This window comes from Anopheles maculipalpis, chromosome 2RL, assembly GCF_943734695.1.
Source record: "Anopheles maculipalpis chromosome 2RL, idAnoMacuDA_375_x, whole genome shotgun sequence".
NCBI classification, from domain to species: Eukaryota; Metazoa; Arthropoda; class Insecta; order Diptera; family Culicidae; genus Anopheles; species Anopheles maculipalpis.
In genome coordinates this window covers 53192433-53219985 of record NC_064871.1, presented here as the reverse complement: position 1 = coordinate 53219985, position 27553 = coordinate 53192433, and the positions used below count along the sequence as shown (strand labels likewise).

Below are 27553 nucleotides of genomic sequence, written 5' to 3'. Positions count from 1 at the left end.
TGAGTAAAGGAAACTACAAGCCTCCTTTAAGATTGATAGAAATTTTTCAAAGCTATATACAAAACCAAACAAAGCTAACACACTGTACTTGCAAGTTTGCAAGTACAGAATATAATATTTTGGAGTATTTTTGTTTCGTCCTAGGATCAGCTAGGAGCTTAGGCCTTCCTTTCAGGATATTGTGGATTTTTTTTCGTTTATTTATAGAGTCTTTGAGTCTTAGAGACTTAATTCGCCTCTCTACTGTATAACTAAGTGGTATAATCTAGTACAAAACTATTGCAGGTGTAGCTTAAATATTATTAAACGCTATTGCGATTAAGACTCTATATCAGACTGATCCGTAGAAATCGAATAAGGCGGTTCTGATGAAATTTTTCGGGTGATATAATTTTCGTGTATTCGGTGTCTAGTTGGCATGTGGTTCGGTGTGTAGTGTATCCATGGCAATTGGTGAGGATGTGGCGGACGGTGACGTCAACACCACAGAAGCTGCAGAGTGGAGGACTGGATTTTTCTAGGAAGTAGGAGTGCGTAAGGCGGGTATGACCTATAGATCTTCGGTATCTTCCCATGAAGAGGTGTTTTGCTTTATAGGACGGAGCTTGTTGCCCAGGTCCAGGTTCTGCCATATGGAGTTCCAGTGTTGGGAGATGGTTGGTGAAACGGATGGTATCTCGGTGTGAAAGGGTGTTTTATGGTTCGTCAGGACGAAGCCGATCATCGTTAGCAAGTTGCTAGGCTTTCTCGTTTCTGTTAATTCCAGAATGACCTGGAATCCAACAGAAAACGATTGTCGGGGATGCAGGTATAGAGTCTAGGACCTGGCAGCCAGAACACTGGCACTGTCGCTGAAGATGACGTTCGGTCGGTCAGTCTGTAGTCCTTCGTCGGCGGCTAGTTGAATTGCTATTGCTTCGGCGGAAAAAATGGAGGTGTGATTAGGAAGTTTGATGGCGCAGTTGTTCGTGATGGAGTGGATCCCACAGCCGGCTGAGTCCAGATGAACGGAGCCGTCTGTAAAGATATGATGTTTTTCCGGTTCGCCGGAGACAGTTTTTAAGTGCCCAATTTATGGCAGGTATATTGCGGAAATGAGTCAGGCAAGTTTTGGTTGCACAACACTGATGTGTGACCATTGGCAACTTTTCTGCATTAGGAGGAAACCTCAATCAGCTGTAGCTTCACTTCAAAACTATTTTTATGATTTCTTTGACATCTCACTTCTGTATCCTACTCCGGAGGATCTTCAGACTCGTGGGTTTTCCTGGAGATTTCTATCATGTTGAGGTCCTTTCAAATTCCTTCTTAGGCACCAGACTCTTTCACTCAGCCAAGCATGATCATTATTTCTGGACATGTGGGAAGGACTGTAGAATCTCAAGCTTTGTGTAGAATGGAAAGGACTTCACGGCCAACCCAAAACACCATCGAAAAATGAGCATGGTTTAAAATTTCACACAATTATAAATCAACATCTGCTACACAGAATAAATAAAAGTATTGAGTGTTAAATGACAGGACAGATTGAGCTACCAATTGCACGTGATTTGGTAGGTATTCAAATGCCCAGAAATCGAAACCTAGAGATTGAAAATAGATTAATTAAAGAGAAGTTTTAGGAGTTGTTTCGGGGTTTTAAAAATCAATTTATCCATAAAAAATGAAAATCATAACTGTGTCCTTCTTTAGGCTACAGGTGGCTCAACATTCGACTGACCATATGAAGGAAGGCATTGTACGAAGGTAAAGGTTTTACGATCATTTTACGATACTTTTCGTTGCCATAATTCTTTTCCCAAAACCGGTTACTATCAACCGAGCAAAATCGTACGTGCAATTGGGTGTTAATAGAAAGACCGACAGTGCCAAGAGGCAAAGATAAAAAAAAATCTCAATCCTCAAACACACATACAACCACCAACACGTACACACGCACAGATAAACGTTGTTCATTTCGTATCGAATATTTTTCGCGGTCAATCCGCTTTCTCAGGGTTACCGAAGTGCACCGCATTGCAGTGTGCAGTTGCCAGTGTGCAGTTTACTCACTTCCCTTTCTTTCGCTCGCTCTCTCTCTCACCCCCCCCCCCCCTTCCCCCATATCTGGACGTTATTCCTCCGGCTTCCCGGCAGCACAACAGCTAACAAAAAAGCACAAAAAAGCGATTGCTTCCCTCCTATCCGTCTGTTGCGATCGCTGCCACTCGCATAAATTCACAAAACACACACACACACACATTACGGCGCAAGCAGACGCATTGTCCGAAATGGGACGAAAAGTTGTCCACCACACGTTGCGGTGCATTGTGCAACGGTGCACACTAGGCAGAGAGACACACAAAAGTGAAGCGGGGGAAAAAAAATAAAATAAAAAATAGCAAAAAAATCTCCACAAACAGTTCTACTCTAGCTAAATTCCCACAAACACATTAGAGTTTTGTAGAGAATTTTGCAGAACTTGCATAAGGCCCCGAATTTTCGTTCTCTCTCTCTCTTCCTCTCTCCCTCTCTCTTTTCCTATCTCGCGTACGCAACACACCACCAATTGAACGGCGGCTGGAGAATTTCGTTGTGTTGTTTTTTTTTTTTTGCGCGACTTTTGTTCCGGAGTACTTGCAGTGCCTTGCCAGTTGCCACCGAAATGCATTCGGTTGCGTTCCCCTTCATCTTCCCCTACCAAAACCTCACCCCAAAGTGCAGTGCACGAGAACAAGCTGCAATTGCAACTGCATCGAGCAGCGACGACCAGAGAGACCTTGAGATGCAGTTGAATGAGTTCCCCCCCATTCCCGTCCTCCGCCTTCCCTTCCCTGCTTCGCTTGAACTCCCCATCCGCTTCGGCCCCTTTCTTGGCTTGGTTGCACAGTGCCCCTCACTTTGTCCCCTTTTTTTTGCTGCTGGTGCGCCGCGCTTTTACTATCTGTTCGGTTCGGATTCGCTCGAAAACGTTCCTTCGGTTTGGCCGTTTCGGTTCGGTTCGTAACAGTGCTGTGCTGTTGTTATTATTGCTGCTGATATTACTGTTATTGTTAATTTATTTTTTCGACTCGAGACCGGAGACGACTTCCCGCACCAACCCGGCCGGCCAATGCATGTGTGCGTTTCGGCGATCATTTCGAGGCCGGTCAGCTTGCTGCATGCGGTCGCCGCCGTCAAGACGCAAGGGTGGCCGTCAAGCCCGACGGTCGACTGCGAGCAGAAGGAAGCTTTGTGGTGTTTCGTACACATTTTTCTAGTTGTTGCAGGAAATCGGCAGAAGTGAGAAGAAAGTACTGGGAAGCATTGCTTCTTCCACTCTTCTGTTGCTGGTGCTGCTGCTTCCGAAACGAGACTGCGTTGTTTGTGCGAGTACGCACTTGGATGTGCGGAGAAAAAACCTGGTTTTTTTGCATGTTTGTGCATTACGCGCATCGGATCATTTTGCGTGCGTATCGACGGTGGCCTTTGCCAGGTTTTTGACGAGGGCTGCTGTGTTGTGTGTTTTATTTGATACGAACGGTATGCGTCTCTCGAACATGGTGCATGGGAAGGCACACGGAGAGCATTTGCATCTGAATGCACGATAAGAAAGACACAAAGCAGCTCTGGTGGCATTTAAAAAATGTAACATCCCAATAATACTTGCGGTTATTAATTGATGCAGCAAATAGAAAATGAAAAGCAGATCAAAAATGCTTCCACCATTGCTTCGCGGAAATTTAAATGCTGACAAACAGGGAAGACTTGTTTATGTACGGTGCCAGTAGAATGATTCATGTTCGGCGAAATCGGTTGACTGCTCATCTGATGCATCTAATGCGTGTGTGGCAAGGCGAATGTAAACTTATTTCTTCTATTCCCCAGCTACGATCCGCAAGGCAATTTTAGTTGTACGCTGCAAAAGTTTGCAATTGATAAGCCCCATGATCATGGTTGGAAAAATGTCACTTCCGCATTTGCAGCGCATGCTGCGATCGATAGTTTTCGAATGCCGCCCGAATCAAACGTAAACAGCGTGTGCTCCCGTCTTATCGATGCAGTAAACCATCATTTCTAGTTAGCCTCGAACCCTCGATTTTGCACTGGAGTTATGTGAACTATGCGAGAAAAAAAAAAAAAAACATTCGCCGAAGGTTCCAGCGTTTGGCGGATGTGGCATTCGAGCTCGCTATCTAAAAAGGGTGTGTAAAGTTTGGAGCGATAAAATGTGGCTTCAAGTTACACTATTCAGCAAAACGATTGGAACGGTATAAAGCAATAATAAAGTGGCGAAGATGTTGCGATCAAGCGTCTACTGTCATAATCGATCCGCTTTGGCGGCATTGGGCCGGGATAAAGGGGTTTTGGTTGGTTCCTTGTTATTCATCACGGAAAGCCGGTTTTTGTCTTCGTGTGGTGCCACCGCGACGCATTCAAATCATCACGGCCTATCATCAGCTTTTAGGGCACGGGGTACAGGGTCGGCATCACTTGTCCTATCCACCGCTCGAGACAAAGAAGAGCGGCTTCAACTTCACCATGCTTTGCGGGCGTGAGTGTAAAAGAGAGCACGGCTGCCTGCGTGTGAGGAGAGTTTCGCATCATCACATCAATAACATGCGTTGAGATGCATCTCACGGATGCACGTGCATTTTAGTGCTGCAGCTGTAGATGCCGGTTGTGAGTGGTGGAAAAACTGCATCGAGTGTCCATGTGCGAATATGGGTGCAGCAGTTGAAGAAGAAAAAAAGGAACTCCTACTGTGTTTGTGTTTGAGTGTAAAGCACTCATCTGTCAACGATTTCCCCTCTGGCATTTAACACTCATCGTGAGAACCTTCTCGTATGCGAGTGTGCGTGTGAGAGTTGGGAAGCTTTTGTGAGGGACGATTTGCGTTTTGAGTTACCGCGTGTGAGCGATCGTGCTGGACTGCACGGTGGTGCGTGATCATGTGCGCGATCAGCGAACGCAGGTTTTACGTTGTGTTGGTTTTGTGGTACATGGTTCAATGTTGACTGGGTCAGTTCATCGCTCAAGGATGCGACAACGCTTCATCCTTCTCCCAGCCATCTTCACCACGAACATAACGCATAAGGAAACTAAAACTAAAACAATCGTCCACGTAATGCCGCTACTTTCATCGATCAACCATACGAGTTGGCCATTTCCCCAAAACCGAAACCCTCAAAGCGCAACGCCAGCTCCAAAGTTGGAGAGGAAGACTCAGGCGTACGTGCTGTTCCATCCCTTCCGAAAAGGGCTAGAGAATTCAGGGCCGATCATCATTAACCATTTTGGAGATTGTAGCAGTCAGTTCCATCCACCGGTCACGGTCTTTACCAGAATGCGGTCGCTACGCGCGTGTTAGTGCAAGTGTTGTTTGGCGCGCTTCGAAGCTTTTCAGCAGTCGTTTGACGTACGACGCGGTTGAGGGAAGCGCTCGGTGTGTGCAGTGCATTATGGGAGGTGGTGAGTGCAGCTTCTAGTGTGCAGTGTGTAATAGCGTCAAGCAAACAAGTGACTCACTGGTCACTCACGAGAACGGTTGGGAGTGTTTACTGTTGGACTCTTTCCGATAGCAGGCGACTCCAATCGGTGACTGTCCTGCTCTCGTGTAGGAATGAGACACCCAACAAGCGAGATGAGTTGCATCGTGAACGTCGACGAGTTTTGGTGCGATGAGTTCGTGCAAAATGCATCCTTTGCATGTGTGAGTTTGTGCTTTGTTGTTGTTACTGTTGGTGTGTGACGCGAGCGTATTTGACCTTACGCTGTAGTGTGCTAGTAGTAGAGCTTGATGTAACCTATGGGTGAAGGGGGGGGGGGGGGGGGGAACAAATAAGGTACGGGATGGCAAGCTGTAGCTGCGTCTGGAGTACCTCCAAACGTACCCCCCCCCCTCCCCCTCTACGGTACGCCCGACCACCATTCAGTGGTTGTAGCGTCCACGAAACGAGTCAGCTCGCAGCTTTGAAGCTTTTGGGCGAATGATGGGAAGACGGTGGGAAGGAGCTGGGAGTTCGCGACGACGGTCGACCCGCGACTGGCCGAGGGGGGGGGGGGGGAGGGACTGGGCAGATAGGTAAGGGTTGTACGGTTGTTGTTTCGGTTGTACGACGCTGCAGCAGCCTGCACTAAAACAGTTGTGGCGAAGTTTCCGAAACGCCGAGAAGTGTAGTGAGTGAGTTTTTCTCGTGCGGTCCGCTGCCGCCAATTTGTTGCTATTTCGTTCCGTTGTTTCGTGTGCATGTGTGGCTGTGTGTATGTGTGCTTCTTTCTTTAATTTGGGTGCATTTGTTGCATTCTCAATAACCGGGAAACAGGGTCGAAACAACAGTCAAACATCCTACTATCCTAGTTTCAAACACTCGTTCTTTCTCACTCTAGCCTCTTCTGTCTTTTGCTCTCCCCCCCCCTTCGTTCCTCTCTCTTTCTCGCGTTCTCTCTCTCTCACTCTCTCTCTCTCGCTCATAGCAACACACATCTCATCCTTTCTCTTTCTTTATCTTCACCTTCACGCTAGTATTTTCTGTTTTCTCCTTCAATTAAACACAAGTGGTCAAAAGATGGTAAACAAAACGCACCCGAACTAATTAGAATAATATCGAACTTCCAATACTTGGGAGGAAAGAAATAAGGCCACCAATAATATCTGTCCCAAGACAAAATGGAAAATTACCACACGAAAGAAACATTGCCACCAATGTACGGTATACTCACGATGCAGTATGCCAATGGGGCCTCCACGATTAGTACACCGCATTCGCTTGACCGTACCGGTTGACAGTCGATTGTCTGTCGAGTGTTGTTCGCCCTTCGAGCTACGAGCCAACCTGTTGGTTGGTGCATCCGATGATCCCCAAGCATATGTGTGTGTGTGTGTGTGTGTGTGCGTGACGTGAAGCAGTATGTGTGTGTTTGTTTCGTGTGTTGGGGCACGGTTTGTTGATGATATTGTTACCTCATCTCACCAGCGGCATCGCTAGCGTGTGTGTGTGTATATGTTGTGAGCAAGTGTGAGTAGTGTACGTTGTAGTAGTGTTTGGTGCTATGAATGTAGATCGTGCTGTTGTACATCCGTTTCCGGCATTTGGATATTGGTGCGTAGCACTCGGTTGCCGTTCTTCGTCTTCGGGGCACTTGGTTTTGTCCTTTTTCCCATATCCTATTTTACTATCTCAGAGGTTCGACTTACTCTCACAAATACACCCTGCAGCTCTGTTACATCGTGAGGGGAGATCTATTCGGATTCGGATGCACCAATACACTTGGCACTCCAACAACACTAGAACGAAGCGAGCGGCATTGAGGGTTGACACGGACCTGAGGGATTCTCCTTGAAAGTGTAGTGAGTGTATTTAATGAAGATAAAAAAAATCACTTCCCCAAACAACGCACATTTTGCGAATGTGAGCAACAGGAGTTTTCTCTACGGTCTTTTCAACTTACCGATCGCTGTTATTGGCTGATGTGGGGTTTTGATTAAAAAAATCAAGAGGATCAACAGGAGAAGCCAACAGAAGCCAAAAAATTCCAAAAGATTTGACTTGAACTTCCTGAAATAGATTCTTTACTACTTACAGAAGTTGTTTTCTCATCCAAAGCTCTAGAAATCTTGCTTCGATCATTTCACCAGTTAAAAAAAAAACGATTTAAGTGCCTTTGTTCACTGAATTGGTCACTAGTCAGTAGCCAATTTTTCGTGTGCCTGTGTGTGCCTGTGTGCGTGTTTATACATGTGTGAAGTGGCAAATATTGCGCTCCCTTGACCTCGGCCCAATGGCGCCAATGGCGGGCGCGGGCGACGCTGTTCACGCCAAACGTTACCCATTTTCGAAGGAGCCCAAGGCGGCTTGCACGTTGCTCGCTCCACAGTGACTACACTGTGCGTTGGACCACCCCAACGGTGTGTGTGTATGTGTGTGTGTGTGTGTTAGTGCAATGGTGTGGTACAACAGTGTGGCACCGGTGTTAGTGAGGTGAGCTTCTATTGCATAAGACGCACACGCAAGTGAAAAGAAAAGGGAAAAAGCTTGGAACATCATCATCCGTGGACCTCTCGTGGTCGTTGTCGCGGAGCTCGTGGAGCGGTAGAAAATAGACAAACAACACGCGGCCAGCACGCTCCCAGCAGTGGCATTTGCCGGTGATCACTTTGGCATCGTGGGCAGGTGGACGGCGCGACCCATCCATGACCTGCGACATTTCGCTGCAGAGGTAAGTCCGAGGTGATACAGGGGTTGGAATGTTGGTGCATCCTTTATAGATTGAAATTTGAAACACATTGATTGAATGATTCACTTCCTGCTGAGAAGCGGAACTGTGTGTCATTGTGGCAAAGCAGCGTGAAATCTTAAATGGGTCTACTTAAAAAAAAAATCCCTTTCGACCACATCGTCGGACGATCGACCGCTAACATCGCTGTGCGATAGGAGAACGCTTGAACGAGGGCACTTTATCGCTCCGAAAACTAAAAACAAACAAAAACGAGCTGGGAAAAAGAGGGTCCATCGTTAGGTTAGTTTCGTGGGGCGTGGCTATCGGGCTAGCTGCCAAATATGAAAAAAAATACGTTCAAATGCGCCCAACCAACCAACGCACGGCGGCACATCACCTTCGCCACCGACACTGTTTGTCGGCGGCGTAAGGCTATGATGGGCTCTGTTCTACTTGGACGCACACGCACCCCTCGATAGACACAAACACAGCCACGGGTAAATGCTATACGCACGCCAAATCGTAACCGCACCGCAAAAGGGGAACCGACGGACTGGTGTGCGGCGGGGCCGAATTTGAATGGAGGGCACAAGAAAATGAAAAGCAAGCAGCAGCAACAACAACAAACAAAAAAAACTATCTAATAATCATGCCGTCCCGCTTCGTCACCGTTGGGTCGAATGACGAAAATGGAACCGAAAGTGTGTTTGTGCGCGATCATGAGAAGGTGATTAGTTGATGGCGGCAGCTGCCCGCTATATGGGCAGCCTTTTCGGTGAAGATCTCTAATGGTGGGGTTCGCTAGAAGATGGACATAGAAAGCGTTTGTGTGTATGATGGCCGTCGTCATACATTGTAACCGTGCTCACTTTGATATGCGTGTGAAAATGACTGATGAAGCGGGATGTTATTGTAAAGTGGATAGTTTTCTACATGGAATGATCGTCTAACAATTGACTTATATCAAAATACAGTGTTTCCCACGCCAGTGCACTAGTTTGAGCGATGAAATTCAACTTTGATTAGATGAGAAATTTTCCAGTATATATTGAACTTTTCTTCTTTTACTTATAGTTGTGCTCAAGAATCAATTTTGAGGAGCATTTGTTTTAGAATAAATAAACAAATATATAATTTTACATATTGATTTTGAGCCAGTGGTTATATTTGCTGGTTGGCTAACACACAACAGAGAAAACACGCCTGCTCTGATTGAAGCGTCTCTTCAAAGTCAGCTTTGGCGCCCACTTTATGCATGAACCCAAAACGTCACTTTGACAGCCGCAGAGGCTGTGTTTTACGTACATCATTGGCTTGTTGTCAACAATAAAAAGGCAAGTGAAAAGGTATTCAGTATTGGCAAGAGAATACAATCATTACTCTTTTTAACTAAACGATTTGGTAGGTCACGCCGACCATCGAAATGGCTTACTAGACTTGCCGATACCACGTAGTTGAATAGTCAGTCCTCGCACCGGATCCTGATGGGATTTGAAACCCGGTCTTGCCGTGTGAAGACTGGGATCAATGCCGCCCAATATATGCTGGCATCGGCAAGGTTTTAGCAACATATCGTATAAATACTAATATTCAAAAATGATTAAAATAGTTTAATAGCTATCAAAATAATGGTTATAATTGCTTATAATGACTTAAAATACAAAAACTACATTGACATTGGTTATTAGAAAATATGAAGGGGTTTTAAGACGATCAAAAAATTTACAAACAAGGTTTAATGGACGACGGATTTGCATGAGGACATAAACTTGTAGTAAACTCTTTTAAAATTTATGGTAAGCTCATAGTAATTCAGCAATGATACGACTGAAGTATTACTGTTCAGCTCAACAGTGTACTGACCTAATCTTGAGCATTCCAAAAGATGATTTTTTCTTTACCAGACGACATTCAGAATTTATTAGAGTATAAGGAAATATTGCTTTTGAAAACCCTGTCAATAGATACATTTAAGAGATGTCAAACGGGCAAACTAAAATTGACGCAGATAAGATTTAATATTATGCAAACTAATGGTATTTCATTGGACTAATTGACTTGGAAAACGTTGTCTTAATAAACTGGACCATTCTGTCGGTGGACTCACCCCAAACCTTAACCACTTAGGTTTAATTCATCAGCACCGAAATTAAAAAGGACTTTAAGACCGATGGACGCCACCGCCACCACGTTTAGTCACGACCTATTCGCGTACCGTCCACGTGGAGCTTTATTTCACTGTCATTCGTAACCCTATAACCCCTCTCCCCACCTCCTTCCCATACTGCCTCCCTCCCCTAGTAGGCCTTGGGAGAAGATAGACCTTGGGGGACTTGCTGCCCTTACGATATGCAACAAAACGAAACAAAAACCGAAAGCATGAAGGTAAAGGAAGCAACAACAAACACAACAAAAAAACGCATACACTTGAACACGCGCGTGTGTGTGTGTGTACTGAGCGTTGTAGTGCAGTTTGTGCACCTTTCTTATCCTCTTATACAATCAAGCTGCTGCGTTTCCAACCCACCCGGTGTTTGGTTTGGTCTGCTGTTACTGCAGTCGTCCCTATTTCATGCATGTTACACTCCCAATACTCGGCTCCATCACTGCCCCTCCTGGCCCTCGCAAGTGTCGCACGCAAAAAGGTCCTCCAAACCACCCAAACGTATTTAAAAAAAAAATCGAACAAAAATGGACAACGATTGTCTCGCACAACAAACACACACACATAGAGGAATATGGCACCCGATTTGATGAAAATTCGAACCAAACCTAGTCGCCCTAGAATGGCGTTGTAAAAATAGTTTTCAAAAATGTCCGCCTTCATGTGAACCAACCGGCAGAAACTCACACATTCGACATAGACACACGGTTTTGTAGTTGTTTTGTGGGCGCCTTTCCCCCGTATCATTTTGATACGGCGACATGGCGGTAGTAGTTGATGTTGTTGTTCCGTTTTCTTTGTTGATTTTGTCCGATCCTCTCCACTGGGACCGACCCTCCCAATCTGCGTCCAACCCAATCAATTCATGACCGTTATCCTATTTGGGACAAACTAACAGACAAATGGAGTGTTGGAGTGAGCAGTTACGGGGTGGGTTTTGGGTGACAGGGACAGGGAGAAAAATAATTTTCCAAACCTTTTTACAATCGTGGCCAACAAAGCCATCGGCTCGTTTCTAAAACCGGGCCGGGCGCGGGAGAATGCGAGAGTTTGAGGTTTCGTGCCGGTAACGCAGGCACTTCGTACGTACACGACTGGGGAGGAAGGGGGAGGTGGGGGGGGGGAGATCCATTCGGTTCGTTTGTTATCAAAAATCAAACATTAGAGTTGTTATTTTTCTTTCCATATTCCTATCATATAAAACACATCCGTGCACACTCACCAGTCACACACAAACACTCCTAACCTAACTGTTGCAACGGGGCACCGTGTCGTGCGATCGACAGCAGCAGCAGCAGCAGTAGGCAGGGTGTGCAACTCTAGCGCTAGACATCCGGGGCATGTCAGAAGGGTCATAAGGTTCGGTGCACAGTTTTGAAGCGGGGGGACGGGTTGGAAAGCGAATGGCGAGCTGGAAATAAGGAAGGACACACACGCTTATGTGCTTGGAAGCCGTCCGGATTATCATTCGCCCGTTTGGTCCGAAAGCTCCGAAACTGCATCGCCAGGTACGAAACAGGGCCAGACCTTGAGTGAGGGTGGGGATTTTTAGGGAACTTTCCAGAGCCCCAACAATGACGGCAGGTTAGAGTCGGTGGTGTCAGCCAGGCCAGTGATGATAGGGAACACGGCGCAACACAGGGCAAAGATAGTAAATTAGTTTGGAAGTGGCGGGTACGTAAGGGACTAGTTTTTCGAGTTGATGGCAATTAGTCGATCGCTCGTTATTTGGTCGTGTGGCCTGTGGTAAAGAATAAAGGAGGGCGCTCGAGGGCGGGTGCCGGTGTGCGGGCTGGTGACGCACGATGGGAATTTTCGAGAGGGTTAACGATTGACGCCGCAGGCAGCTGGATGGATGGGTGGTGGTAGCGGTGGTACACTAGCTGGAGGTTTGGTTGCAATTGAAGGTTCCAGGCAACAAAATGACGGCTGATGTGACGGTTGTGCACTTGATCTCGAAAAAATGCACCGAACCGGTTTTTTGGTGCGCCGTTTGGTGTTTTTTTTTTTTTTTTTGCAAAAACCCACTGTCCGGGACCGGATCCGTTTGGTGGTACAGGTACGATGGGGGAAACTGTTCGCTGCCTGTGGTAAAGGGTTAGTTGTGTGTGCGAGTGTGTGTGTGTGTGGTTGTTTCTTGTTCAACTTTTCCTTCCTGTTACTTTGGCACTAGCTGTTTGGTAAACGATCTACGATGTAGCGGACGCTACGCGTGCATGAATAATTGTCCATCCAGGGAGATCGTTTGTATTGTCGGTTAATAGATGAATAGATCTTAAAAGGGAATTAAGGGAAACAATAAATCATTAAACAAGCATGGAGCTTTTTGTGACTTGAGGATAACTTGAGATAATCATATTTAACCATTCGATGTAGAATGATTGTAACTTGCTATAACTTGTAACTCGGAACCATTCTGTCGCTGAACAGTTTAAAGTAATATTGTATTACTAAACAATGATACAAATACAAAACAGAATTTCGCCCCGACTTCACGCCGATAATGGCTATTACAAACAATTCGCTCAATTAACAAATATTGCAACGATGGCGCAACGTTTCAAAGCATCAATTACCTCCTGAACCACACGACACCGGCTCCGGAAAAAAAACTAATGGTCCATGCAAAACAGCTTAATCGCAGCCACCAACCAAACTGTTCCAGGGAGCTGCTCCTGGAGGTAGTAATTGAATTCTCCTGCCCATTGCAAACAATCGGTGTTTTCATTCGGTTCCCTAATGTGTTTTCGGCTCGGTCTACCGATCCCACGTCGATTCGCTATCAAATTTTATCGATAGACGAGGTCGGATGTACCGGGAAATACACACACACAATGAATGACACAGTAGGGAAGATGATGATCGGAGCAAAGCTTAATTTTATTATCGATGTAAACCCCGATTGATGGAGTTAATCGTTGCGATATCGTTCACGGATTGTGTGTGTGTGTGTGTGTGTGTGTGTGTGTGTGTGTGTGTGTGTGTGTGTCGGGTGTAAGAGGGTTTTATTTTTCACTGTCGGCTGGATGTGGGTTTTTGTAATCGTTGGAATCCAAAAATGAAGTAAAAATTTAATGCACGTGAGGTGAGTTTCACAAGGTTTTGGTTGAGTAATGGAAATGTTGTTATTACGGGGGCTATCAGCTAAATAAATATTTTGCGTTTAAACGGTTTGAACACTGTGCGCGGATAGTGAACTCATTTTATATTTAATATTAACTGACAGACAAGAAATGGGAAATTGGAATATTTCTCACTTTAAGTGGGATAAACAATCGATTATTGAGATGAGCATTGATGATAATTGGATATATTAATACATTAGAGGAGTTTCTTTTCCAAATATTTGTGTTTTGAGGTAAAACTATGCAGAATCTATTAAATGCAATTGCTAAGGAGCAATAAAATACCTGAAATATACTAAATTATAATGAATAATGATAATGAGAATGAAAACAGTCAATAGGTTCCTGTTCTACTTGAAAATGTTTCACTCCATGTTGCACAGTGTACAGTACCGCCTGAAATATTGCTTACTTACTTACTTATCAGGCGCTACAACCGCTTTGCGGTCTTGGTCTGCCGCTGCAGAATCCGGAACCGCTCAAGGTCTCGCGCCGTCGTCCGCCAATCCGTTGGAACCGTGTGGACGGCCTAAAAGGATTTTCTGAGCTGAGACGTCCGGTGCCATGGCCAGCCCATCGGAGCCTGGCGAGCCTAATTCGCGGCACGACGGTGAGGTCGTCATACAGTTCGTGCAGCTCGTCGTTGTACCGGCTCCTCCATTGTCCTTCAACATATACGAGACCAACAATGCTTCTGAGCATCTTCCTCTCGAACGCGGTTAAGAGGGATTCGTCTGCTTTGAATAGTGTCCATGTCTCAGAGGTGTATGGGACTATAAATGTACGATACAGTCCCAGCTTCGACCGTCGCGATAGGTTTTTTGAGGTGAGATGTTTTCTCAGGCTGTAGAATGACTGGCTCCTAGCGCTCAACTCTATGCTGTTTTCGGTGCTGACTTTTGACCAGAGATAGGTGAAGTTTATGACGACTTCAAATTTGCGATCACCTATCCGTACATCACCCTCACGTAGTTCCGGATTTCTTAGTAGGGCCACTCATGGTGCCACCATCAATTTGGTCTTTGCCTCGTTAATCTGCAACCTGAGGTTTTCTGCCGCCTGCTCGATCCTTTGGTAAGCTTCTGGTACCTGGGAGAGCCGCAGACCAATGGTGTCTATATCTTCAGCGTATGTCAGGATCTGGGTTGATTTATAACAGATGGTTCCCGAAGTCTCCACTTCCGAGTCACCCTAGATGGCCCTCTCTAGCACCAAGTTGAATAGGAGACAGGCGAGTCCATCAAAGCAAAGGACCATGAGAGTTTTCTGTCCACCTTCACCTGGCATGTGACATTGATCATGGTCATTCTAACAAGCCTGATCAGTTTGGTCAGGATTCCAAAAGAGCTTATCATGGCTTCATAGAGTTTAACTCTGGCTAAGCTATCATATGCGGCCTTAAAATCTATGAAGAGTTGCTACATGTTCAACTGATGTTCAGCCATCTTCTCCAAGATTTGTCGCATGGTGAAGATATGGTTAGTGGTAGATTTTACGTTACGGAATCCTCTTTGATTGTTTCCAACTATCGTGAATCTCACAGAGGTCTTAGACCTGAGGGACGAACTCTCCTGTCTACTGTTCAATATAGCCTTGGAAGGTGTAATACGAAGCGCGGGGCTACACAACGATATCCGTGGCACGATTCTCTACCGGTCTCTTCAATTTCTTGGCTTCGCGGATGACATTGACATCGTTTGCAAGACGACAGCGAAGGCGTGTGAGGAGTACACCCGACTGAAACGTGAAGCAGCAAGCATTGGATTGATGATCAATGCGACGAAGACGAAATACCTGCTTGCCGGAGGTTCTGATCGTGATAGAGCCCGAGTGGAAAGCAGTGTGTTAGTCGACGGCGACAATCTCGAGGTAGTAGAGGAGTTCTGCTATCTTGGGACTGTCGTAACTTCGAATAACGATTTCAGTAGCCAAATCCGGAGACGCATTGTTCAGGGGAATCGTGCCTACTACGGCCTTCACCGTCTGCTGAGATTTCGAGATCCAGAAGACTTCTAGACCTCACGAAATGTGAGATATATCGCACAATGATTCGTCCGGTGGTCCTATATGGCCACGAGTATTGGACCATCTGAACGGAGGATGCAAACGCTCTTAGCGTGTTTGAGCGTCGCATCCTCCGGACCATCTTTGGCGGTGTGTTCGAGGAGAAGGATGAACCACGAGCTTGCTGAGCTATACGGAGAACCGGACATCCTGACGGTAGCAAAGACCGGCTGGATACGATGGTTGGGGGATGTTATGAGGATGTCGTACTCATGCGTCGCCAAGAAGGAATTCGTCAGCGAACAGCGAGTTCGTTGGCTCGATCAGGTGAAGAGTGACCTGTCGGAGATCAGGTGCCTACATGTGAGAGTTTCCAACTATCTGTTCAACGAATGGGACAAGCTTATCCTGAAGGATAAGGGAGAATATTTTGGCTGTAGTTGTTGCAGTCCAACATATCTCCTTGCTTGTATATGGGATAAATGATGATGAGATTCCAATCATAAAACATCGATTCGCTGTCCCCTCCTGTTCTAGTAAGGCACCCCCATTTTGTACCAGTTTGGCTACGATTCCGTCGGTTCCGGGTGTCTTATTATTACCGTCTGCCAGTGGAGCCTTTAGTTGTTCACTGAACTGGTCGTTAAGTAGTTAAGCTTATCGCGAGAGGACCTCTGGCTGGTTAATTAGTAACACTTTGTATCAATTAAAAACCCGAACCATTCGACCGAGGCTCAGTATTTTCAAGGTCTAGTGGGAATCTTCCTTCATCTGTTTGTCTGATTGTATTGACTCTTTTATAATTTAGGTTTTCGCGCTGTTCGCATGGTAGATTGTGCATTTCCAGAGAGAATGATCCCATTAATATTGATAAACATCCATTTTAGGTGAAAAATATTCCGTGGTTTTTCGTTATCTCGTCAAAACAGTTTTTTTTTCTTATTTTCAACATTTTTTGTTATTAATTATAACCTTTAAAATCTATATTGGAAAATTCTACAAGAAAGTGTACCCACTCACTTCTTTCAATTGCTCACTTGCTCGTTTCTTGTAACATTGTTGCCCTTACACATGATGGTTTTTCCCCCTCTTTTTTGCAATTAACGCTTCCATGGACATTTCGTTAAACGAATCGAGCTGACCGGTTGGAAAGCCGGAGCTGAAGGACGTACAAGAAGATGCATCATAAGGAAAAAGAAAATCCCTCACCGAAGGCAAAAATGCTAGTTTGCATCGGGAGAAGTGCAGAGAGTAGGAATTAAAATTATGAAAAACGATGCAAACAACGTCCAAATATAAAAATCATGTTCGAAGCAAAGGAAAAAAGAAATTACACAAACACACGACGGTGCACGGACGAGCAGGACCGACTGATAGAGACAATAGAAACGGTGGGGGGGGGGGGCACTGTCAGTGTTTGAATGAAGTAGGAAGGGGTAGGTGAAAATGAAGAATTTCCCTGTAGAGGGTAGAAGGAAAAAGGAAAAACAGGCAGATAAAGTTATGAAAAAAGTAACCGAAAAATGCACACCATCGCGGAGCAGACCCGAGATGGTTCGATCTTGGCGGCTATGCAGCAATAAGGATGCAGCAATGCACGGGAGGATAAGATGACACGAGCGATGGAACCGTTGCAAGAAGGAAATGGGCAAGGAACTGGGAAGGAACTCGATAAGGGGTGAGAAAAAATGAACTTAAATTATATTAAAAATTCTCGTCTCATCTTGCGAGTGGTCTTGGTTTTTTTTTTTTTTGGTTGTTGTTGCGTGCCTGCCCTGAAGCACACTTTTCATTTTCCAACGTCTAACCCCCAAACCACTGCTGCTGCTGCTGCTGGGGCTGCTGGACTATATCTAGTATATCTTTGCAAACCTCCTAGTAACAGCCCAGTTCGCCCAGTAGAGAAGAGTCCGCCAAACTGACGGCACGGCGATGTCACGCAGAAAGCTATGCGCAGAAGGGGAGCGAACGAAGCGGAATAAAAAAAATTGGTAATGCAGAAAGATGCAACGTAGTGGTCGTTTCTTGAAGCGCAGTGAGGGGGTTTTTTTTCTGTACTCTGCTGCTTAATGCTGTTTTCCATTTTCACTATTAAGGATCTCCAGCACGGAAGTTGGGTAGTTTGGGGAGGTTTGAGCTCACGAACCGAGGAATTTTCATTTTTTTTTTTAATTCTGTTTTTTCGACTATTTCCCACTGATAAATAAAAAAATCCGCTCACTAAAAGCAGGGTAAAAAAAGGGGAAAATGAAAAAAGTCCCGTCCTGTAGTGCGGTCCAAATCCTCCCTTGGGTTGACGAGACTGGGAGGAAGCTGAGGCTATCAAAATGGGTGTTGCTCGCGGACAGGACAGGAACACACACACACACACACACACAAAAATGGTAAAGGAAGTCCCAAGTAAGGCAAAAACAACACCTCGGAAAGAAAGAATTAATTTCCTCTCGTGGTGCATCCCGTGGGTGTCTTTCCGCGGTACACTTTCATATTAGAGGGTGTGTGTGAGAGTTGGACCAGGGTTGTATAGGGATGGGGCAATTTTTTGTTGATGCAATCACCCCGCCACTAGCCACAGCCAGTTTCAAATCCTTCAAAACGCGTTTCCAAGTGGGGCGTACCGGGGGGGGCATCCGAGGAAATCTTGGACGCCCGGGATGCAGCCCGGCAAAAACATTGCCAACCTGGGTAACGGGAGGAACTGTTGATGATGTTTTGCTGCAGGTTTTTTTCTTCTTCTTCTTTCTCTCTACTGTTGTTGCTCTCGGCTACGTTTTCGTAGAAGAGGTGTGTGTGGAGCTATCGAACGGAAGCAGTGGCGGGAGGATGGGCTGGGTTTTGGGAGCAATCCACACAGAGAAAGAAAAAAAAAAGACGGAAGAAATAATTCCACGTCTTTTTCCCAACCCAACCCATACTTTGGGGCACGGGATTCAAATGACTTCCTGCAATGGGTCTGCGAGCATACGACAACGAAAATCTCTTTGGAAGGCAAAAGCAGAGCGGGCAAAACGTGTGACGCTTATAGGGGTAAAAAATACAGCGTTAGCTGTAATAGAAAATAAGGATCGAAAAGATGAGTGAACGAGTGCAAGAGAGCCCGAAAGGAGTAGCATTAGAGAGACAATAGCACGAGTGGAACAGAGAGAAATGAAGATGCAAATGCAAAAACTGCAAAACCCTTGGATGGACTTTGGCCGTCATCGGTGAAGATGGATGCGTACTGTTTGCCCTTTTTTTTGCTGTCACTAGCGTAGCGTGATAGTTGTTTTTTTCGTCCAGGTCTCTAGCGACCCATTTACTTTCGTTAACGAATGATTTTTACTTGAGCCAACCGTATAAGATTAACCGAAAGTACTGCTGTGCACAATGTGAAGCACTCTAGCAAAACGGAGTAAACGGGTTATGTGGCGAAGTAAATGATATTTGTTTTGCTTGTGTTTGTGTTTGATGCTCTCCTGCCACAAGCGCAGTTTTTCTTATAAGTTTACTAGAGTTATCACATTTTACGAGTTGATGTCTTGGTTTTGGGTGTGGTTCTAACCAACAAGATGATGATGGTCAAAATGATTTTGGTGACCTTAGCAGAGTTATTTGAACAGCAGAAACAAGGATTCGTCTGCGTACAGTGCAGTCCGGTAGTGACATTCCAAGCTCGCTCTGGTCAGCGTCCAATCTAAGAGTGATCGACAAGTTCCATCCCGCTGCAACAGGAGCGACTCGAGAATGAACCCGCCAAACACCCTGAACCCAACGTCAACGCTGTCAAACTCGCTGCGTCAAAGCTGGACTGGACTAGAGAACACTGTACTCTGGGATACGCCTTCCTTCTTTTTACGGAAGGGTTGTAACCGTCCTCGAGTAATGTTGAGCCGTCAACGTATCACCCGTGAACGTATCACCAAGACTGTTGTCTCTGGCGAATCGGTAAATGATCCTCATGCAGGGTATATGTAGGGTGCCGATATTCTCGATTGCGCTCAACAAGGAGGGTCTTGCGGATTCATATTCCATGCATGACCACAGAAGGTGATCCACATCGTGGAATCCGTCACCGCAGCCACACACTTTTGTCTGAGCCAGAGTTATACGCTGTAGATGAGCATTCAACGTAAAATGATTCCACATCAGTCGAGATATCAGAGATCCTAAACGCCTTATCGAACATTGAGCCAAGCAGTTCAATGATTTTTATGGTGAGGAAATCCTGACTTTTAACAGCCTTCGGAGATCTCAGTGCATCAATAGTACTAAGGCTATCAATGAAGATGAAGTACTGGTCCGAAGGTCTCGCTGCCATCATCAATAGTGCGTACAAGATTGCGGCTAGCTCTACGATGTAGACACTACATGGCTGCCTCAATTTGGAAAAAGCTTCGGTGGACTCGCTAAAAACACCGAAGCCAGTGCCCTCCTCAGAGGATGATCCATCAGTGTAGTACTGGCTTTTCTTGTATTTGGTCTAAATGACCATATTTGTTCATGAAAATGCCCGGAACTACCCCGGGGCGAAGATAATTCGGTATGGTCTTAATTTCCTCGTGCAATGAGGAATCTGTTATTAAAATGGAACTGTAGTTCTCAGGAAGGGCAGCACACTTTAATGCCTGTGGAGCGCTAGGATGCACTTGTAGGGCAACAAAATCTTCATAGATCTTCAAGATTTTGCTCTTAGAACCTGTCTCCAGAAGCGACATGTTGTGTGTAGATTTCATGCTCGTTAGTGCGAGTCTAAGACAGCGGTACTGTAGCCTTTCAAGCTTGAGTATCAACGTATTGGATGCCCAATGGAAGCATATACTTCCATATTCCAATACGGATAGTACCGTAGTCTTATAAGTCTCAGGACGTCTGATGGATGTGCGCCCCACCAGAATCCTGTGGCTGTCCTTAGAAAATTAATTCTTTTACTGCTTATATCTAAACAGTAAGGTTGCATATATTTTAAATTTTTAACTTCAAAGGCGCTTATGGACGGTCCGTTGGTAGCGATGCTTTGGTAGATGAGAGCTTTGGTTCAAATCCCATACAAACTATTCTCCCGTAGTGAGGACTGAGGAACATTCAACTACGTGGTATCGATAAGTCTAGTAAGACATTAAATCACCGGCGTGACTTAGTAGGTCGTTGAGTCAAAAAGAAGAAGAATGAGAAGGAGGCGGTTGACTAAGTATCCGAATAAATACTTTCTTTTAAATAAGAGACTGCAAACATGAGCCCAAGTGGAAAAATTGTGAACTAAAAAGGCAACGAACATTTTTAACGGTCATTTTGAAAACACTGCCATTGTCTTGAGCGTCTATGTAAACGATAAAGGTTAGCTACTAGCTATTGCTTCTACCCGAAAGGGATTACATTTGATAACTTTCTAGCTTTATATTAGAAAAGTACGTCGTATGCACGTGTTACCCTTGTGTGTGCTCTTATTGTATAGCCCGTAAAGAAAATATAAGGGGCACGATTGAGCTCCGGATCTTCAAAACTTTTTTTTAAAGATAATTGGTATTGATATGAGCGAAGTGCGTAAAGAGTTCGATTAAGTAACCCCACAAGTCGGTAGATGATCCAAATGATCTATCCAATTGTTGTAAGAGCTTTCTGCTTGTGGAGCAATCAACAAAACAGACATAGTAGCAGGTTATAGGATTAAATCTCGGACAAACAACCAGAAAATTTGAGGCTCTAATGCTCCGAATGCTGACACACTCAAGCTTGGCTGAAGTAAAGGAGAAGAAATCGTGCCTTAAACAATGTAAATTTAATTTTCTTTTAAAATTAGTCTTAAGCAGCACAGCTACACGATTTTGTTCTGAAAAAACCCCTGAAATGAATAATTTAAAAAAATATCGCCCATTACAACCATGAATCATATTTACCTGACGCATATGATTGTTTAGAAAAGCCAAGGTGTGTTGAATAATAGGATCCATCCAGGCGAACCACAAAATGCATGCCATCATCAATAGTAAACTCTACATTTACTACTCACCAAAAGCCAAAATCCAGCGTTTGTATTCCTAAACGCCACAATAACAAGAAAAAAAAAGGAACCATAACCAAATCGTTCCTCACGAAGAATAACTCAACTTCGTGTGTGCGTGTTTGCACGAAATGCATGAAAGCGGCAGGAGGGAAAAAAATCGATAGTGCTGCCTGTATTTGCTTACTACCTCAATGAATGCACATATATGCAACCGGTGTACAAAAATGGGGTGCCGAAGAGAAGCCAAAGCCTGGAGCTCGGCCGATCCCAGCTAAAAAAAAAGGAAGCACACACGAAACTAATGCGCGTCCAACAGGCAGCAGGCAGGGCAGCGCCAAAAAGTGTTGAATAATTCACACACACACGAGTTTGGTACACCTTTTGGGACGTTCCGATGTCTGGAGTTTGACTTGTGCGCGAGGGAGTCACCGTACACCGGTTGTTCGTTGTTGCAGTTGCTGCGAGCTTCAACACACCGGGCCAACGCTTGATTGGTCGGGCGGGAGAACCCGGGTGGCAGCGGGTTAGTCTCGTATCTTAATGTCCTGGGTGTGAGACGGATTCGTTAGATCCTTGGGCGCATATTTGTCGGCTGCTCTGGGCGAAAGCGATTCGTTTCGAGCGGCATTTGACAAAAATTACGTACGGAAGCCCGTACGGAGCTCGGTTCGGTTTGTTCGTGGTTTTGCATTTTGGCTGCTCGGTCCGATACATCTGCAGCTGCATCTGCTTGTGCTAGTTACATTTTGGAATAGGCTGCGGCGAACCGATATCGCACACGGAGATGCGCTTTAGTATGTCGGACAATGGGCCTGGTCCAAAAATCTTCGTCACATATCTTGTACACGGAGTGGGGAATATTAAAATTCTGAAATTTGAGGGCACTGGGCGATGCTTTGTTGCAACTGCTTTATGTTGAGGTTTTGCAGAGTTGTGAGAATAGGGCATCAGAAATTGAGTTCCTAAAGACATGTGAAGTTTGAAGAAAAGTATTCTTCAAAACAGTCTCGAAGCTCAGGACATATTAACAGTAAATGACTATAATTACACTCCTCTAATAATGGTCGATCACTTCATAGCAGTAGCGATTCATATTCATCAATCATACCGTTCCTTGTCGACCTCTCAGCGGCTGTAACAAAGCTCTCTCTCTCGCTGTATCTATGATCGATATTTTTCATTACTCTTCCAGACGGTGTTATCGATCGATTTTTACAAAGTTCGGTTAATTTTCTCCATTCTTTTGTGTTCGTTCAATGGTCAAAAGGGTGGGTGGTGCGGTGGTGGCCCAAAATGCAAGGATATGAGATTGAAGACAAACCCCAGGAGCAGAGAGCGAAAACTGGGTGCAGGCAACAGAAGAAAAAAAAATGAATCAAACCATCGTCATGGCCGAAACGAAACCCATTAGAACAAAGACTTCCTCATCGCGCGCTGTCTTGGACAATTTTGCTTTTTCGCATACCCGAATTTTCCATTCCCTCAGGCTGCCGTCCCTCTTTTTCCTTTTTTTTTTCGAAAATAGATTTTTCCTTTTTCGCTGTGCAGTGTGTACGGATGCGTTTTTGTGATGATGGGTGGGTAGATCGGACGTAAAACGGATCCAATTCGTAGTGGAAAGAGCCCGGAGAGTGTTGAAAGTAATCTTGTTTTTTCGTCAGAATATTTCCGGCGCTGCATGATATTTTCACCACCGCTATCAGAGGGATAGTTTTTGTTTTATTTCATTTTACTTTCGGTTCTTTTTCTGTTTTTTTTTTTTTTTTTGCTGCTGAGGTTCTAAGGGTCTAGCCATAACACATTTTTTTTTTCCTAGGTGCCGTCCGTAGTTCATCGTGCCACAGTCGCACAACAGTACTGCATAGATCTTGGCTGAAAGGCGAGGTCGGTTCCTGGGTGTGTTCTTTCTGGTCTGCAAAAATTTTCCATTTCTCTCATTTCCCTTGATGCGCGGCAGCACTGTCTTTGCCACCCGGCCCCGGTGCTGGGTGGCCGCCCCCCCTTTGGTGGCGCATTTTAATTTTCAATTTGTTTTCGTGCAACCCAGTGTGTCGTCGTAGTCGTCGTTTGCCTCGTCCCGTCGTCATTCGTTGGCTGCTGGTTTCGTCTCCGGTTTGTCCATCGATTGGATAAATTCCCATTTGCACCTCGTCTGACTGACTTTTTTTCGTCGTCATTCTTGGTGCGGGAAACGTGCGGTGCCGGGAATGCAGAACCAGGAAGTGATGGTGAAATAAAAAATCTCACCTCTCACGGTGAAGAATTGGTACTTCGTGACGATTTTTGTGTCTCCGTCACATGGCGAGCATTTGCATCCCTAAGGAGTTGGAAAGTTTTTTTTGTTTTGTTTTGTTTTTCTGCTCAGATTCACCATTCGACTCGACCGAAACCTCATCAAGCAGGTTCCGTTATGGCGGAGGTACGGTTTTTTCGTTGCGCCATCCGAACTGTTCTGCTTTTTTGAAATATTCACGTGTCTCGAGTGTTCATCAAAAGTTTTTATCATAAATAGTTTTAATTTTGTATAAATTTTACTGTCTTTGTGTTGATGACAAAACTAAACTTTATTAAATTTTAATTGCTTATTTAATTTTGATGCTTATGGATCGATCTTCTAATGCTCTGACACTCCTTTATCTATGTATTATGTCTACTTTTAAGGGCGTTGTCGTCCCGTGTCATTTGCATGACATGTCTTATTCACACGACTTAAGTTCGCTGCAAAATTGTGAGAGCAACGTATAGGACTTGTATAGGTCATTGTTCAAGCTCAACCCTGCGCTTGACTGTACTTAACGACCCACGAGCTTTCTTCGTTAAGCCTGAGCACTCGGCTCCATTTCAGTTAACGAAAATCGGTTTTGCACGAAATATAATCCTTCTTGCGCCTTGATGCTCGAACCAACAGCACGTATTTTTTGGTAATTATTAGCAGCAAACAAGCATCCGAAATCCGTAAGATTGAACAGTCATATTCAACACTTACGGGGTTACATATTCTACAAGAGTACTCTGAGTACTACAGCTGTATTGAGTTGAGAAGTTTCTTCAAACTGGATTGACTTAAAAAAGCTGCTACTTTTTGACCTCCGAGAGAAGGGTGGCCCTTTACAGCGTTCGTAAAAAGAGGAGATAGGCCTCTTCTCTGGCGCGGATCCTTGGTGGTAGCAAAGACGCCAATAGAGTGTCGAGTAAGTTTTACCTGACTTGTGATTTTGATTGTAGATATTCTAAAACTAAGTAAAGTGCTGGTAAGTTTCTTCTTTTTCTTCTTGGCCTGCTCAGGATTGAGCACGTCGTGTCGGCATGGCCAGGTCTCCAATCAGTTTCCAGGAAACTCGGTCTAGGGCTGCAGTCCTCCATCCACGGCTGCATCCGATCTCCGACAGGTTAGACCCCACTTGATCCAGCCAACGAGCTCGCTGTGTTCCTCTATGCCTCGTGCCGAACGGGTTGCTGACGAGCACCTTCTTCCTTCCGTCGTATCCTTCCGGCTTTGACTACCGTCAGGATATCAGAACCGCCAACCAGCTCAGCGAGCTCGTGGTTTATTCTCCTTCGCCACACGCCCTGCTCGCATTACACCACCAAAGATAGTCCTTAGCATCCACCGTTCAAAAATGGAGAGTGCATTGGCGTCCTCCATCAGCATAGTCCAAGACTCGCACCCGTAGAGGATTACCGGACGTATCAGAGTGCGGTAAATCGTACAATACGTGTGTTGTTTGAGTCTTCTGAATCGCAGGAGTTTGTGGAGTCCGTAGTAGGCACGCTTTCCCTGAACAATGCGCCTTCGGATTTCACTGCTTACGTTGTTGTCCGAAGATAGGAGAACTCCTCTAACACCTTGAGATCGTAGCCGTCAACTGATACTCTGCTTCCGAGTTGGACTCTATCACGGTGAGAGCCTTCGGCAAGCAGGTATTTTGTTTTCGTCGCATTGATGCTCAATCCAATTCTATTGGCCTCGCGTTTCAGTCGGGTGTACGCCTCGCACACCGCCTCAGTTGTCCGTCCGATGATGTCGATGTCATCCGTCAAGCCAAGGAATTGGAGAGATTGGGTAAAAATCGTGTCCCGGATGTCGAAGCCCGCGCTTCGCATGACACCCTCCAGAGAGTCCGTCACCTGGAGAGTCCGTCACCTTGCCTCAGACCTGGTACCAGGGAGACCAGGGATCTGGTGCTCCCGGCATTTTTGGAGGATCTGCCGTAGAGTAAAGATTTGGTCGGTTGTCCATTTGCCTCCAACAAATCCAGCTTGGTAGCTTCCGACGAAATCTGTAGCAAGGGGCTCCAATCTGCAGAAGAGTATTCGGGACAATGTCTTATAGGCAGCATTCAGGACTGTGACGGCCCGGAAGTTAGCACAGTCCATCCTGTCGCCCCTTTTTGAACACCATGTGTATGACACCCAGTTTCCACTCGTCCGGTAGTTCTTCCTGATCCCAAATCTTAACAATCAGCCGATGAATGATGGCGGAAATCTTCTCCGGACCCATTTTGAACAGTCTCAGCTGGCAGCGATGGACTGTTGGCCGAAGTCCATCGCTGCCAGCTGATTTGTTGCATTTCTACCTCGTCATCGTCATGCTGGCTGTCGTAATTCTGCACTCCTCTACTTCCTGCGCCTAGTTCGGTGTCTCCTGGATCTGCTCCGTTAAGGTGTCTGTCAAAGTAGCACTTCCATCTGTTGTGTAATTCTTGCAGCAGTATCAAACAGAGTATCTTGTAGTCTGCAAGTTGAGGTCGCATTCAGCATCATGATATTCTAGCTAGTTTTACTTTAGCTCATATTTCTTTTTGTATATTAGGATTCATTTGCCACGATTCGGAAATCATTGATTTGCCATTCTATAACTTAGGAACACTTTAGTTTGTGTCAGCCCCTCGGTTGTTCTTATTTTAGCGACGAAAGTCTTTTCAGGATTCTTCTCAGCTAGACTGTAGTAGCAAAACATCTTGTTGGTGGTGGTGGTTTTAACTATTAATGCAATAAATGGATTGTTTGATAAACAATAATGTACTGAACACAACCACGAAAGAATGTTTGGGGTGAAGCTGATCGTTATGTACGAAACAATTTACCTTATGAAGCTATTTGCGGTATCTGCTGAGTATTTTTCTTCTTTTCCTACTTCATCTTGACTTAAAATAGAAGAACATAGAAGGTCTATGTCCTGTCCTCACACTACGGGAGAACGGTCTTGATGGTATATGAACCTCGGTCTTGTCGTGTGAAGACCAGGCGACTCGTACCTTTCATATCACTCGATCAATACTACAAATCAATTGCAAATACTGGCTGCACGCAGTGAAAGTATGGACCAACAAAAGCCTTTCGAGGCGAACTTGTCACTGATGCGTAACAAAAATACGTTTGATGTCAAATCGGCTCGCTGTTGTTTGTTTCACAACGTCGTCATCACGATCATTAACTTGATAGGCGCCATGATCATCTCTACTTCGCAACTCGTGCCGTTAACTCGAGAAACCGAAAGATTGCGGTGCCTCCTCGAAACTCGACATGTTTGAGCTTGCCTAGGCTAGGCCTAGGCCTGTATTTTTTGGCTTTGTTTTGCTTTACACATGGACACATACGCATACATACTCAATTATCTCTAGAGCATGGAACGGATGCTAGGTAACACCGTTACGTTGCAGCTCTCTCCGTCCGGCAACAAAGAGAAAATGGTGGCAGAATGAAAAGCTATCATCGTTCAATTTATACAAAATTATCAGCTCAGTTTGGAATGTACCAAGCCGACAGTATCGTTTATCACATCGTGAAAGGTATTTAAAGTATTTGAAAGTAGCTAAGTCATCTATTGAATAAACTCTTGTCAACAAATAAGCGATGCAATAGGAGAGTTTGAGCTTTGCGCAATGGGAAATAAAAAAACAAACATTCGTTCATCAACACGAATTGTATTGATTGCCGTCCTTTTGTCCGAAAACCTGTTCGCGCAATGCAACAATAACTTGTTTACTAGCTTCCGTGTAAAATCTGTCCACAGATTTAGTGGGGTTTTCCCCCCATCAAATAACAGCTTAACGCTACCCCCCCACCACCACCAAAGGGTAACGATCGTTTCGCAATCGG

The 27553-nt window shown here is 45.2% G+C and overlaps 1 protein-coding gene across 1 annotated transcript in view; it reads left to right on the top strand.

Annotated features, from left to right (window-relative positions):
- Positions 1-27277, top strand: part of LOC126567260 (uncharacterized) — a 145340-nt gene extending 118063 nt beyond the window's left edge. The window contains exon 2 of the mRNA XM_050223491.1: positions 27264-27277. Coding sequence (XP_050079448.1) covers positions 27264-27266 — 3 coding nt within the window. The 3' untranslated portion in view covers positions 27267-27277. The remainder of the gene's footprint in view (positions 1-27263) is intronic.
- Positions 27278-27553: the final 276 nt, after the last annotated feature.